The sequence below is a fragment of the Bolinopsis microptera genome, chromosome 2 (assembly GCF_026151205.1).
Source record: "Bolinopsis microptera isolate Bmic1 chromosome 2, MBARI_Bmic_1.0, whole genome shotgun sequence".
Classification (NCBI taxonomy): Eukaryota; Metazoa; Ctenophora; class Tentaculata; order Lobata; family Bolinopsidae; genus Bolinopsis; species Bolinopsis microptera.
Window position 1 is genome coordinate 22,308,721 of NC_087073.1, and position 15,045 is coordinate 22,323,765.

The following is a 15,045-nucleotide window of genomic DNA, read 5'->3' on the forward strand; positions in this document are numbered from 1 at the left end:
ATAGTCTCTTATAATAACTCTTATAATAACTGATGTGACAAAGTGAACATGTCTTGCCCCTATTTTGAAGATCTATATTCTATACCTCTATCAGAATTCAACATTCTTAAGTTTAACAATTTTAGGTTAAATTTGTCAAAGTCACTAAAAATGTGACAAAATTAACTTTCCCTGCCCCAACAATATCAAGATAGTGTGTTAAAATTGGCATAGGATGCTTTATTGCCTATATAAATCAATCCAAACTACGAAAAATATATGTTAATGTGATGACGATTACCTAACTCTTATAATAACTGATGTGACAAAGTAAACATGTCTTGCCCCTTTTTTGTAGATCTATAACTCTATTAGAATACTATGTAACTTAATCATCAAAAAATTTTCGATAAACTAGTTATTTTGCCAGCAAGGAGCTAACAGAGTAGTAATAATTTGTTTGTGACGAAATTACCCTATTTTTGACCATGTTGCGGTAGTTTAATTGTGACACTGTTAACATATTACCACCTGATAATGATTCATGTGACTGGTGCATGGTACTAGCAGTGTTGTTTGATCCATAGTACGTAATATAAAGGGTTTAAGCTGGTATATCATTATTTTTTCAATTTCACACATGTTCAGATATCATTAAGATTATGTGACAAAGTAAACTTGGTTGTGCCTTCTGTGTTTTAATTCCTAACGGCTATATGATATAATAACAATTCCCAGCACTTTCAGGCCATCAAATAAACCTACACTACTCAGCATTGCTTATCAGGGTGCCCTAAACATTCTTCACATATTTTCTTAAATGTGTGACAGAGTAAACCTGAGTGCACCATTTAACGAAAAAAGTCGTCAAATATGTAGGTAATGGTCATATGTACCCATCCAATCAACTGGACACTCAAAAATTTGGTCAAAAACGGCAGCAAGGGGTCCATATTTACTCCGTCACATGTTTATAGTGTGACAATGTAACCATTTCCGTGCCGGCCGTATTTAAGCGATATCTTATAACCTGATTAAGATATCGTTATGTGACAAAGTTAGCCTAGAGGATGAGACGATTATCCTAACCATCAAGGGTTTATGTAATTTCATAGTGTGACAAAGTCAACTACACTGTGCCTTTTAATAGGGTCACTTATATTTACCAATATCCTCAAACTCAAATGAACGTGTCCACATATATATATCAACACCGAATTTTAATGTGTAGGAGTACAGCAACAAAATATATATATATATATCGATTATCGGGGCCATATAATTGCGGGCACGTTTTACTGTGCAGTACCGTGTTTGGTCTCCCGTCAGATTTTACAGACGGGGGCAATAATTTATTAGAGTTTATTTCATACGTTGTAATTGCTGTACTCTGTAAAGTTTGAAAAGTATTTAATAAAAAAAAATTCAAGTTCATTTTTCTGGTTGAGTTACTAGTTGTCACCCGGCCACACTCCACATCTTATGACACTTATTTTGTAATACCAACTGTTACTATTAGTTAGTAAATAAAGTTTATTCCAGAACTTTCCATAAACGGCGGAGGCTGGTGTTAACAAATAGTTGCGGATTTTAAAAACATTGGTCGGATCGAGCAGTGACGATTGTTACACTGACAGTAGCTGCAATATTATTATCATGTGTAGGACATTTCTTAGACTATAGTAGATATACTGGTACTCTTTACACTTTTTCACATGCAATCTCACAACGTTTTACACAACTCATTTTTATATACTTGAGAGATTTTAAACATTTGACCGGGTCAAAAAACGAATCCTCAACAATTTGTAACCTGCTTGTAGTTGTTCAGTGTCTACATTGAAAAATTAACAGTAAAAAATTATAATTGTTCCTAAATCGACTCATAAATTTGGTGATTTTCAAATTAATTGTCTAAATTTGGTTAATAAACAAATCAATAAACGATTAATGACGTACCGTCTATTGTCCCGTTAGTAGTTACTGTCTCACCGTTAGTATCTCTGAAAATATTCGTTTAATGGGTTTGCTGGGCAGAATATTCTGAAGAGCTGAGTGATGATGCGGAACTGTTAAGAGACAAACCAGATCAGAGATTACTCTGATCTTGATGTAAATATAACAGACAAGAGTACTTGCAAATCCATTAAAAGCAAGAAAGTTACTAAATATCATTTTTACACTCGAAAGATCAAATATATTATAAATCATAGTCAGTAGCTATTGGCTACAAATTTTAGACAGAGCAGCGTAAGCGGCGGCACACGTCGGTGATTTCCAGCAACGAAAACTAACGCCCACGTAGAAATAAACACTTACTCGGGATCCTCGATTTTGAGCTTCTTGGCAACGGGGCTATCTGACATGCCTACATGCACCACAGCTATAGAGAAGATTTGGTGGTTAGAGTTCTGACATGTCTGGACGCCCCAACAATTTAAGTTGTCAATTTGGAGAAAATTTCACGTTCAGTTTCTACAGAAAACTTGGCACGTTTATTAATAAATACAGACTTATGGAGTGGGAACCACAGGGAGATTAACGATTTTCACCAATCTTAAGACAGAATCTGAAATATATAACTTCAATCTGTTTAAACTGTAAAAAATATATGTACGGAGGGAGGGAGGGAGGGGGGGGGGGGGTAAGAAGGGCAAAATTCTTATATTTTGTAACTCGAATACCCTCTCCAACGAAATAGGACAGAACCTAACAAATACACGGTTTAAGGTGATGTACAACGGGACAATCGAATATCTTAAATAAGTGCTTCGCACCAACAAGACTGAAAGCAACATGAACATTGAACATGTCATGAGCAACATGGCAGAAGATTACACGTTAAATCTTGTTAGCTCAATATCTTACAGTGTTACACCCAAATCATTGAACAATCAATTAACACAAGATCCGGGGTCAGGTTTCGGTTAACAAACCTGACACACTCATCTTAGGTCTAGGCTCGAGAGAAACGCCTTTGTCTAGTAGCAAGATCGGGAATTTAGCACAGTGGCCTTTTTAGGGCCTAAGTTAGTTTAACTGCAAATGTCTTGGGTGATCATTGATTATGGAGATCCGTCAGAAATTCGTGAGGCACAACTGTACAGGGCCATGGGGCACAGGTCAGGGACCACTTTTACTTTTTAAACCCACGTCCTACATCTATTATAATTTACAAGCGAGCTAATGTACCCACAACCCTTTCTTATGGCAATTTATAGCCGTGCTGTCGCATAACAATATGCACGAAATCTTGAGGCAGAAAAGTGACCCCATTGTTTTAGCCAACACAGGATTCCTGACTCCACTGCGGATTTTCCAAACGTTTAAACTTCAAGCTCAACAGGTACCAGTCGTCACATAAAACATTACCATTTTAACTCTTTTACAAAAACACGTCATGAAGCGGTTTAGAAAACAACAATCTCAGCTAATAAGTGTACTAGGTCAACTAGGACAAAGTAATAAGAAGGGAACATAGTGTAATACACAGTGAACGGTAAGAAGAGAGAGCCATAGTTACACGCCAGAGTCAAGTTAATTAGCCCTATTATATAATTAATATAAAGTGTTGTGTGTAACAATACACCGAACTCTGAATGCCCAGGAACATAATATATTGACTACGACCCCACCAAGTTGTCATGCTTTATGAGTGGTAAGGTACTGAGTAGACCCTACTACAGAGGGTCAGGGCCGGGTCAGCCGATTGTTTGTGAACCTGACACATGTATGTACTTATGGTCGTTCATCAGATTTTGATTGCCTTGCGTCTGTGCTCTGTGATGCCAAGCACAGCGTCTATGAGTTATAAGAGTGATACACTTTGCGGCTTCATCAGTATAGAAAATATGAGCACATGTAAAAGGGTTGTTCTTAACAAGTTTTTTAACGAAGAAAAACTTCACGGAAACTTAATTAAGAAATGTTTTGGTTCATTGACGTTCACTTTTTCTATTGTGTATATTCTACACATCAACTGCCAATCTATTTGTTCTGGTCCATTGCCAAAAATCGAAAGAAAACACACGCCCTTTTACGCCTGAAATTTTTAATTCGGCTGCTAATTCTGTAGAAATTATGCCAGAGATATTCCGACCCAAGATGAAAGTAAAATATGACCAAGTAGTAAGAAGGGAAGAAAACCCGGGTACTAGCTCTGAGTGTTTACCTAAGTTTTGGGAGTTTTGTTATTGAACAGTTAAAGTAGGCCGAATAGAACATGTTAGAGGTGAAGCGTTAAGTGAACGGTAGGTTTGAGCAGACATAAACTGCTATCTGACATCATTTCCGCTCAATTTGAAGGGAGTTACTTCAATCGTTGTCTAACTGACAATATCAATATCTGGTCAAATAGTGACTTGTTATCTATGAAAATTGGTAGACTTAACCATTTAAACATTATATAATGAACAGTTCAAAGAAGAAAGCCCGCTAATGTTAATTTGAGCACCTTGTATGGCAGCGGCATACATATAATCGGAGAATACCTTGGAAAGTTTAAGTGAACAACAATCCAATATTTTATCAGGTTTTTAGCACTTATAGACGGAAGCGCTGAAAGTGAACGTTCTAGCAAATTCTCTCTTCATCCTCATATATCATGGACATGATATGCTCCTGCAGAGATGTTAGAGTATATTAAAAGGAAGCAGCTGTAGAGGTATACTATTATATGAACCTCTCTGATGCTGACTGATATCGTCAGGAATACTTTAGAAAACCGCCTGCAAAGAATTAAATTCGGTGTTTTGGGCTGTTTATTGGTTTGCAGTATATTTATTAACTGGATCACGTTAGACAGTCTGGGGTCCTTTTCAATCAAGCTCTCTACGGTGCTGACAAATCTGGGTGTCCTAGTAGAACAAGACCTCTCTGAAATCTACTAGTCAGCGTTATAGATTTCTTAGGGATGGTACAAAGGTTTGTCAGAACAACTGTTCAAGTTCTTCCAATTATAACACAGTGCCGTCTGTTGATTTATCAAGTTAAAACCCGGTGTACGGGGTTGGAACAAAGTGTGTGAGTTATTATAATCCCAGACTTTTAGCGGTAAGAAATATAACATATTTTCATATAAACTTTTATCATCGAAACATTAAGGCTATGTTTCTGATCATTCCGTGTATGCGATCTTTTTAGGTAAAGGAAATCATTCAACATTTCAACTACATCATACGGAATCATCAGAAATTTTCGTCAGAAACATCACGACAATGCGACTGATAAATAATGTTCCGGATATCATATATACGTTAAATCAATGATGAAAATCAAAGGTCGGCTTCGGTTTAAAATTGACAAGAAATCTTCGCAGTTATCAGGACTTAATAGCGAGACATTTTTATTTGGCTATAAGCACTAAGTTGTAAGCACAAATGGCAATAATATTGGCGGACACTTTCCCTACTGAGGTCATGTCATGTTCGGACACATTTCATATTAAACGAGTGTCCTAAAACTTACCAACACTTTCAGTCACCTTGCTAGAGTTTAAGGAGAAGTAACCTTCTTTTAAGGGTCTCATATAATCAGGCCATAAGTTGGACAGTATTTCTAAAGCAAAAGTAGATTTCTGGTATTTATATGCATGAAAAGAAGGCTATGCCAACCTGTAGTAACTAAATTTCAAACGTGTGTATCCCAAAACAGGCAAAATAATGTACACAGACAAGAGTGGCTGTACTCGGTCCTGGTGTACATTGAACATGTACTTGATATACATTATACATCGTATGTCCGAATACCCAATTCAACACCACACCATATGAATTACAAGGAAATGGCTTGCAGTATATGAAGTCATAGAAACACACATACACACACACACACACACACACACACACACACACACACACACACACACACACACACACACACACACACACACACACACACACAAGTACATCATCAAAAAGTGCAGAGGGTCTGATCCTCGTGATCACTCACTCAATAATCACGTACGAACATGAAGAACATTCGGGGGCTCTCACTATTCTACCAAGACAAAGGGTAACGGGCCACACTAACTAGTCTAACTAAATAGTACAATATAGATAATACAGCTCGCAGTGCTGTACTCCTCAATGTTCGTATGTGCTGCACACAAACCTATTGAACTGTACTAATGTACATTTTTATGTTATAAGTAATTACAGGTTTATAATTCTACACACCCGGTCCAAACCTGCGTGTCAAGTATGGCTTGCGGAGAGGGTGTTAATGTTAACACCAGCGACAAAGAAGGGGGTTTGTGAAGGGGGTTCGGGGACAAGGGGAGTATTTTTAGAGAAGGGATAAAAATGGGGTTCAAGAGGAGGGGGGTTTGAAGGGGAGGTAATAAGAGGAAGTTGTGTATGTATACTGTATATTATATTTCCACGGAAAGCCTATAATGGGCCCACATAGTGCTACTAGTAGCTACTGTTAGGTCATAAATGCCGACTTCTGTACCAACAAGGTTTGTGATCAGAATTCTGAGATATATGCAACTTCTTTCTATCATCACGCTGGACCGAAAAGTTGGTAATATCTGAGTTAGGTAGCCGACCCAGCTCAACTTGGACCTGCAGGCAGGTTTCAACGGTGAGAAACTCAAATTAACATGTCATGTGTAATGTGATAATAAAATACACAAAAGAAATGTTGCTGACTAGTGTTTTAATTGCTTTCACGAGATAAGGTAAAGTTGTATCAGCGTTGCTGTTTCACTCAAACAAATAAGTAAATAAATTGTATACAGTAAAATGATGGTTATCACTATCCCTAATGGTAATTATTAAATACTATGAATTTTCATACTCTGCCAAATGAGAAGAAAATAAAAAAGTGAGTTGTTAAGTTCAAGAGATAACAGAAGAACAATCTTGAAAGTAAAATTAGATAAATCACACCCCTGTTCCATGCCCAATGAACGATGAACGAGGATGCACACGAGGATATGATTCCCATAATTTCGTCGAAATTTCATATAGGTATCCTCGCGGTGATCCTTGTGCGATCCTCGTGTGATCCTTGTGCGATCCTCGTGCGATCCTCGTGGGATCCTCGCGATGATCCCCATATACCCTGAACATACCCAAAACCCAGGTTTAAGGTGCTCTACTTGTAGCTAGTGGTCTCCTGAACTCGTATATGAAATTTCATCAAGATTGGACAAAAAATGATGAGGAGAAAACCCTCGCGAGAATGGAAATGTCCAATAATTTCATCGCGAGGAAATCATCCTCGTGGGAAATTGTGCACGGTGATGATTTACCCTCGCGAGGATGGGTATTTGCGCGAGGATTTTGAGGCAATATTCGACGAATTTATGGAAATCGTATCCTCGTGCCCATCCTCGTTCATCGTTCATTGGGCATGGAACAGGGGTGTAAGAGGATGTTACTAGGCATGATAGGCGTAGTTTACTACCTTTACCATTTATTACGTTCCGCCAGTCGATTTATTTAACTTATAAAATCGAATTGGCAGGCATTTATAGTTTTAAGAGAGAATATTTTATATGTAGAAATTAGAATATTACGAGACGGTTATAACTGATTGTATAAAGTGGATTTTACGAAGGGGAGATTATTTGACTGTGGATAAGATTGCAGTGTTCTGGATTATGTTTCATTTTTTAACAAAGATTCATCTCTCTGTACATAGCTTTAGATACAGATGAATGTAACATGTCCTATTGAGTGTGTGCCACGAATTGTTAACTTTGATGAGGTGATTCGACGGAAACAGAGGGAAAACAATCTAACAAAAACTCAAGCCTACAGATAGTGTATGTTTCCATGTATGGTATAATTAACAATACTGCTCCTACCCAAATACCGTCCGCACAATTGCGCTGCTATCTCGTTATATATATATATAATATATATCATTTGAAATGGTAGAATTAGCTCAACATACCGTCCACACAATTGCGCTGCTATCTCGGACATTTGAAATGGTAGAATTAGCTCAACATTCCTTCAGTACTTCTGAGAAGACAAATCAAGGGTAAGAATAACAAATCTAGAGTAAGGGCTAGATGAGAAAAGGAAAAGGATCTAGGGTGATGGTAGTAAAGTTATGGTAAGATCTATGAGTAGAGAATCTAGGGCAAAATTTTCAAATCAAGGGTAAAAGCTATGTGCAAAAGTAGGTGCAAAAGTAGCAAATCAAGGGTAAAGTTGGAGTGTAAAAGTAGCGAATCAAGGGTAAATTTGAGTGTAAAAGTAGCGAATCAAGGGTAAATTTGAGTGTAAAAGTAGCGAATCAAGGGTAAATTTGAGTGTAAGAGTCGAGATATGGTTTTAAAACCAGGAGGATCTACACGTCTGACTAATGATCCAATACTATTCCAAAAACGTGTCCACCCCGTACAAGTCACTACAAGGTCAGAGAGTGATTGGGCCAGTGGGCCGTGGTTAAAGTAAACAAAGACTTGCGGGCAAAAAGTAGAGATGAAACCATAGAATGATGAGTAAAAACTGGGTAAGAATCTGACAAATTAGGGGGTAATACGTGGACATAACGCCGGCAAATTGGAGACCTATAAGAGGCAAATGACCATTTGACGTGTACTCAACATTACACGTAATTTAATGACATCGACATTAGACGGATACCTACACAACAGATAAATCCATTGCTTAATGTGAACTTATAAACACGAGCCGGATGATTTATACCCGTCTGAATGGGTGTATTGTTTAAGATTATTGGATACTATATATTTACAATTTACAGAGCAACACTCAGAAAATTAGTCAAATTGGCGGATGAAAAACGATCAAAATTAAAGTAGGTGATTTACCGTGAAAAATGATTTGTCTAAGAAATTGTAATTGATATTTCAATTGAATATTGATTAAGAGATCAGAGTAGAGTAACCAAAATGCACAAAACAGCATTTCAGTAGCAATATATCAGTGCTCCAAAAAAATTGAATGAAAGACCAGTAATTATTAAATAGGATATTCGGACCTAGTATCGGATCTTTTCATATCGAGTGGTAGTAATACCTAAGGCCAGCTATACAAAAGTTCCGCTTTTAAGAATTTGTGCATTAATACAGGGTGGGCCAAAAGTCAGTACCCATACGTTGGGTCTTATACCTCCGCCGTCTTTTATATTTGAGAGTTGTTGCTTTTCAAATGGCATACTGTACCTACTTGTTCGAGGATTCCGTCGCCAAAATTTGAAAATTCGAATATTTTAGACCACGCCCATTCAATATTAAAACACCTATATTGTTCTCTCTGAACATGTTGGACGCCTAATTTTTTCTAAGACGGTAGATTATTATATTTTGCATCTGATCTGAAAAAATGATGTGAAACGGATTAGAAATAACGAAGTTATCAAGCGATTTTTGTATCTCGTTAGCAAAATTGATTGGATGTGACACGAAACCTTAATTGGGCAGCTTTAACGATTCCCATAATGTTTAACGGGGTAGTTAACGGGGTCACCTTGTCACGTGATTAGGTAAGCCAATCACCTGATCACACGTAATGAATAACCTTATTATGCTTCGTATCTCGGTCATCTGAGAAGATATAACTCTGATTTTTTTCAGGACAAACGTAATTCGAATGGCCAAACACAATTCATTAAATTTAGCTCGATTCGACTATCCAAATTATCAAATAAATGCGAAAATGAATCTTCATTCGAAAAAAATGAACACGAACATTTTTCGAGTTGACAAATTCCTCGAACCAGTGGTGGTACTAAGTTATACCAGAAAGAATTATTTCAATTGGGCACTCAGAGACTGAGCTGTGAAGGCCAACGTATGGGTACTGACTTTTGGCCCACCCTGTACTTGGCGGAGTTTTCAATTTTTTTCAGCCATCAGGCTCTGAAGTTTTCTCAAAGTTAGCCGTCATAAGTATAACCGAACCAAAACCTGACCAAAACCGAAAGTCAAGTAATAAAATAGTAGTCCGGCCAAAAAGATCAATATAGTACGTCATTCAAGTTCAGTATCCTATAAAGGATAATAATGACTTACCACTAAGGAGAAATTCGCGATAACCTCTACACACAAATTTGTGTAATCTGATATTAAAACTTCCGTTTTTAGTAGCAAGGTCAAAGTAGAAAAATGTAAACCTTCGATTTATCACCTTTTCGCTAAACCTATATATGGCTACATTATTAAAATCTTGTTGAGTACACATACTCAGCAGAGAATTCTTTACACTTTGCAAGAGAAAAATCTAAGAATTGCCCAAATAGAAAAACAACTATATAGCAGTATTAAAATGTAAACAGCTGCAATTTTCTATCCAAATTTATGATAAATTAGCAGCAGTTATGATGTTGACAGAAATAATTCCAGCCACAGGACGTTAGATAAAGTGCAGTGCTGTCACTCCTGGGGATCAGTACAATAATAATGGAACCAATGTCCCCAGCGAAATTATACAAGAGGGATTGGCATTGACAATAAAACAAATGCTAGCTTAAAGACACATTATGAAATTAACTTTAAACTTATTTAAATGAACGTATGAAACCTAATGACCTAGAGATAATATTAAGAAAATATATTAAAATTAAATTAAATCTGTGAAAGCAGACATATGAAACAGATAGCACAAAGTCGTCGTAATAAAACAAATAACTGATCCTAGAATAGCAAAGTCATCAAACGCTCACCCATCCAATGTACGCAGATTTCAAGATAAATGTATTGCAGATTTCAGTTGATCTCATTCACTTATGCTGCCATTCATCACTAATTGATACATCCTGAGCTAGGGAATAATTTGTTAAAACATTGAAAGTGTCGCCTTAGAGTCAGTTTCATGAAAATTCTACAGAATCATATTCACATAGAGAAGGATGATGCCACCTCAGTGGCAATGTTAGTGGTTAAAAAAAACAAAACATTTTACATGCCATAAAACAAATTATAACTGCTAAATTGATTTTTCGTAGGTTTTGAATTTGTTTTGGAGTTTGGACACATAAACGACGCAAAGAAATTTAAAATTGAACATAAATTAGAATATTGGGGAAGTTTTACAGAGAATAAATGTAAAAATAGACAGAAAAGTCCAGTAGATGTCTTCACACAAATATTAAATTAAACTATACTGCATTTGATAAGGAACCCATAAGGAATTACAAGGGCTAGAGATGACATGCTTGGTCTACTGGAAATAGTATAAAGACTATTTTCCAGTAAATCTTAATTTGAGAGCAAGCATCATGAAAGTATCAAGATAATTGGTTTTAAATTATAAAATTTGTGTGGAGCTTCATCAACAAAATTGGGGGTCAATAAATAGGGATAAAAGTTTACAAGGCGCCGTGCTTGTACTGCTGTTTAAAAAGTAGGAGTGTATTTCTCTGCTCTTCAGGCAGACTCTGTATCTGCTCATCGCTCAGCATCATCACCTGCCGGATCAGATCCTCCTTTTCAGCAGACGGTTGCATGTTGAGGACTGCAGAAGGAGAAGCCTGGGGTGGTGCAGGGGGTGTTGGTCGGGGGTTGGAGGGTGCCCGCTGCTGCTGACGAAGTGGTGGAGCAGGTTGGGGAGGAGGAGCTGCCGGACCACCAAACCCTGGAACCATGTTACGTCTCTCCGGTGGAGGATGGGATCGAGGTGGTTGGGAGTGGAAATCGTTGCCCCAGTTGTTGGGTTGGGGTGGTGGGGGTGTTGGCTGGTGCTGAATTGGGGCGGGTGGGGGTGGACGGGAGGGCTGACCCGTACCAGGGGTTTTATGGGGAAGTGGCTTTGGCCTCACACCGTGCAGAATACTTTGTGCTATTGAGGGATCGAGGACTCTCATGACGACTAGGGCTTGCAGTAGAGCATAGGCTAGCTGTGAATTCTGAAGTAACAGTTTCTTGGCTTCATCTGGGTTACCGAGAATACATTTCTTCATCTGTGTCATCAGCTCGAACATCTGTTCAGGGGGTAGACTTGCCACTGCCTGGGAGATGGCCTCAGGAGCGTTATCAGGGGGGCAAGGAGCTCCATATGGGGATACCTCAGGAACAACTTTTCCAGTAGGACCCAGACTCTTGATCTCCTCAGACTTGTCACTGGTTGCTGTGTCAACACGCAGTGAACGTCCGTTCAGCTCATACCCAGATAAATTCCTCATTGCACTCTTTGCCGTCTCTTGGTCCTGGTATTCACAGAAACCATATCCCTTTGGTTTGCCTGTGTCTCTGTCATACACTAATCTGAAGCTTAGAACGGGACCTACCTGGGCGAAGATGTCTTTTAAACTCTCCTCAGTGGTCTCATATGGAATGTTTCCGACAAAGACAGATCGCAGCGACTTTTCGTTAGCTTCACGCTGTTGCTCGATCACAATTTGAGACATTTTGCATAGGCTACAGGATAATTTTATTAGAAAGCAATGAAACGACATTTTGATTGAGAATAAAATTAAGATACATGACAATTTTCGCAAAGTGAACTTTTTTTCTTGGAGTAGAGCATCATAGTTTGGCTGGTGATTCTTCAGTTTGTCGTCGAAATCCTACAAAGTACACGCATACTACCTGATTGGAGATAGACCTAACTCTAAATTGGAGCCCTAAAGAAAGTTTTAAAAAAATATAATGTTTCATTTGAATTGTTCACGTTTCAGAACGACCAACGATCCAATTCAAACTCTAGGCGATAGAACATAAAATTTTGGCAATCGTAGAGTATGCATGCAATAGAGTTATAGATAGGCGCTGACATTCAACCAGTTATATAGCATCGGCCAATAATTGATGAAGTTAAAATGCATCCCAACAAATCACTAACTCGATTATTTTGATCAGACAGTTGAGATCTCTAGCCATCAGATTAGATAAGTTAGCCAAATAAAAAGGAAACACTGCAGAATGGCTTAAATTACCTCTCCTAACATTTTACATTCCCAACATCTAGGTATCAAATTCTATGGAAGGGAAGTTGATTTGAAACCACTTTTTCAGGACAAGGAAAACATAAACTTTAGAGGAATAGGGTTAAACGTTTAGCGACCCACCCAATAATTAATTTTGGTAGAAACATTCAATTTGGAAACTCAGTTAAACGCTGATTTGTGAGGGAAACACTTCAAATTTATCTAATAACCAGATAATAAGATAAGATAATTTATCATACTAATCACAGTAGCTTGTTTAAGTGGGACATGTTGTGAATTCAGTTCAGTGCTGAACTTAAAGGGGTGCTTTAGAGCAGTGGGAACATGTTCAGGTCATCCTAACCCTTACTCTGTAGCACCAAATAGGGGGGGCCGGGGGGGGGGGGGGGGGGGGTTTTCTTCTTTTTAAAAACAAAACAAACAAACTTCCAGCCCCAAACGGAACATCGTTAAAAAACTTACTCATTTCGAAGTTCAAACATCACACGTTTATAGCCAACAGGAAGAAACCGAACCCCAGAATACTTATTGCTTATTTCGACCTCCCGTTCACTTTGAACCAGACGGAACCATTGAACCTTGAGTGTGAACCAAGGATTCGGTAGAGGCATTTGCATTAGTAAGGTGTTAAGCCCCAACAATTTGAGTAATGCACATTTGTCTACTGTCTACGCAGTCTCTAGCTGGAAAAGTCTTCTTTGTTCGAGCTCAGATGCAAGGTGCACTGAGAGTGCATAGAAGGAACTGCAAATACAACAAAAACCAAAATTACAGATCCAGGAAAGATTACAAGGACACGTCACCCGATCTAGGACCGGATAACAAAGGACCCGACGGTGATTTGACCAAACTAGGCGTGGTCGCAACTCGCAACAAGATATCATGTCAAAATAAGTATTCTGTGTTACAGACAGAACTGTGAATCTGAAAAACAAATAACAAGTTTCTCTCTTGCCTACAAATAATATTGGGTGAGATCGAGAAGCAGTTGGAACATACAGCTGCGAAAGTTCGTTAAGTTACCACGGTAACACTACTTCCAATCAATCAAGCTCAAGCAACCATATTAGTACAAAATAATTATGTGTGTGGATCGCTGTGTGTAATACTCAGCCAAAAGCACTAAAAAGGTGACGTAAATGAGTGTATCAGGACCACAGTTCGCTTTATGGTGAGCTTCACTGCAATTCTAGTTCCTTAATTCTCGACCCAGAGGAGGGAAAATCGGATTGCAGATTCCAAAGAAACGAGCATTTCTGCTTTGCAAATAGCAGAGCAAAAACGGGAGATGTACATTAGATGTCAAAACAGCGAAGAATACAGCAAAATGTATACCTCATTTTACCAAATTAGGATGGTTGTGAGTCTAATTAGTTTTGTGACGTCACACGCGAAATTGGGAGACGAAATCCCGGAGGGCCACGCCTCTTCACGGTGAACAGAACCATGGGGACAGAAAAGGTAAAGCAAATATCCGACACAAAACACTCAGTTGGTCTACAAATTAAACAAAGAACAATCACATACAAATTCGTAGCTCAAGAAGTGAGTGTAACTGTGTGTGTGTACTACATGTGACGTATGTGGTGATTGGCATGTAATTAGCAATTAGACACCCATCACGACCCCTTATCAACTCCTGAAACAGCTTTCGTCCATCTAAACAACGGCGATTTTTGGAAACAAAGCAAAAAGGTAAAATTCAATATGGCGGACACAAGAGGAGTCAAGTGATACGGAACTGGTTGTACCTGATGCACCGACACCAGTATTAAATATGCACGTTTCATCATCATGCCATTTTAGGGAGGGATCATGTCTCTACAAATAAGAACGCGTCAATCAAGTTCCCTCGAAAAAACGGGACCTTGAAACAATGGGAAAACATATACACAACAAATGATGCAGTATTACGGGCAACATTTATTGCAGACAGTAATTAAGGATACAGAATATGCAGATAGAGCTATGCGTGTGAGCCTCAAGTTTGGTACTAAAACTCGTTAGAATCCAGACTTTCGGGTTCATTTTAGCGGCTAGAAAGGAAACTTGGACTAAGAGGGGCTCAATTTTGCTACAGTCAATCATGACGTCACTAAAATTGGCATATATGACTTGCTAGTGGCAGACAAATGGCTGCTACGGTGTAATAAGGCAGGGCTTGCTTATGTGGCTTTGTGTGTAGAGTACTGATCT

General features: G+C 38.3%; 2 protein-coding genes across 6 annotated transcripts in view; both read right to left on the minus strand.

The window, feature by feature from the left end:
* The window catches only part of LOC134811794 (PH domain-containing protein DDB_G0287875-like), a 113,547-nt gene that overhangs the window by 29,647 nt on the left and 68,855 nt on the right, over nucleotides 1–15,045 (minus strand). For all 5 annotated transcript variants that reach the window (XM_063818879.1, XM_063818877.1, XM_063818878.1 and 2 more), the window contains exons 2-3: nucleotides 2,299–2,362; nucleotides 1,939–1,982 (exon numbers count right to left, since the gene is read on the minus strand). In XM_063818879.1, the coding sequence (XP_063674949.1) occupies nucleotides 1,939–1,982; nucleotides 2,299–2,345 (91 nt within the window). In that variant the 5' untranslated portion in view covers nucleotides 2,346–2,362. The remainder of the gene's footprint in view (nucleotides 1–1,938; nucleotides 1,983–2,298; nucleotides 2,363–15,045) is intronic.
* Nucleotides 11,272–12,309, minus strand: LOC134810966 (cleavage stimulation factor subunit 2 tau variant-like). The gene has a single exon (XM_063817661.1). It carries the CDS (start codon nucleotides 12,307–12,309, stop codon nucleotides 11,272–11,274), a length of 1,038 nt encoding a protein of 345 aa, XP_063673731.1.

Bases quoted from the DNA above. Each gene is read 5' to 3' on its own strand.
- LOC134810966 (XM_063817661.1), bottom strand. From the start codon at position 12,309: ATGTCTCAAATTGTGATCGAGCAACAGCGTGAAGCTAACGAAAAGTCG.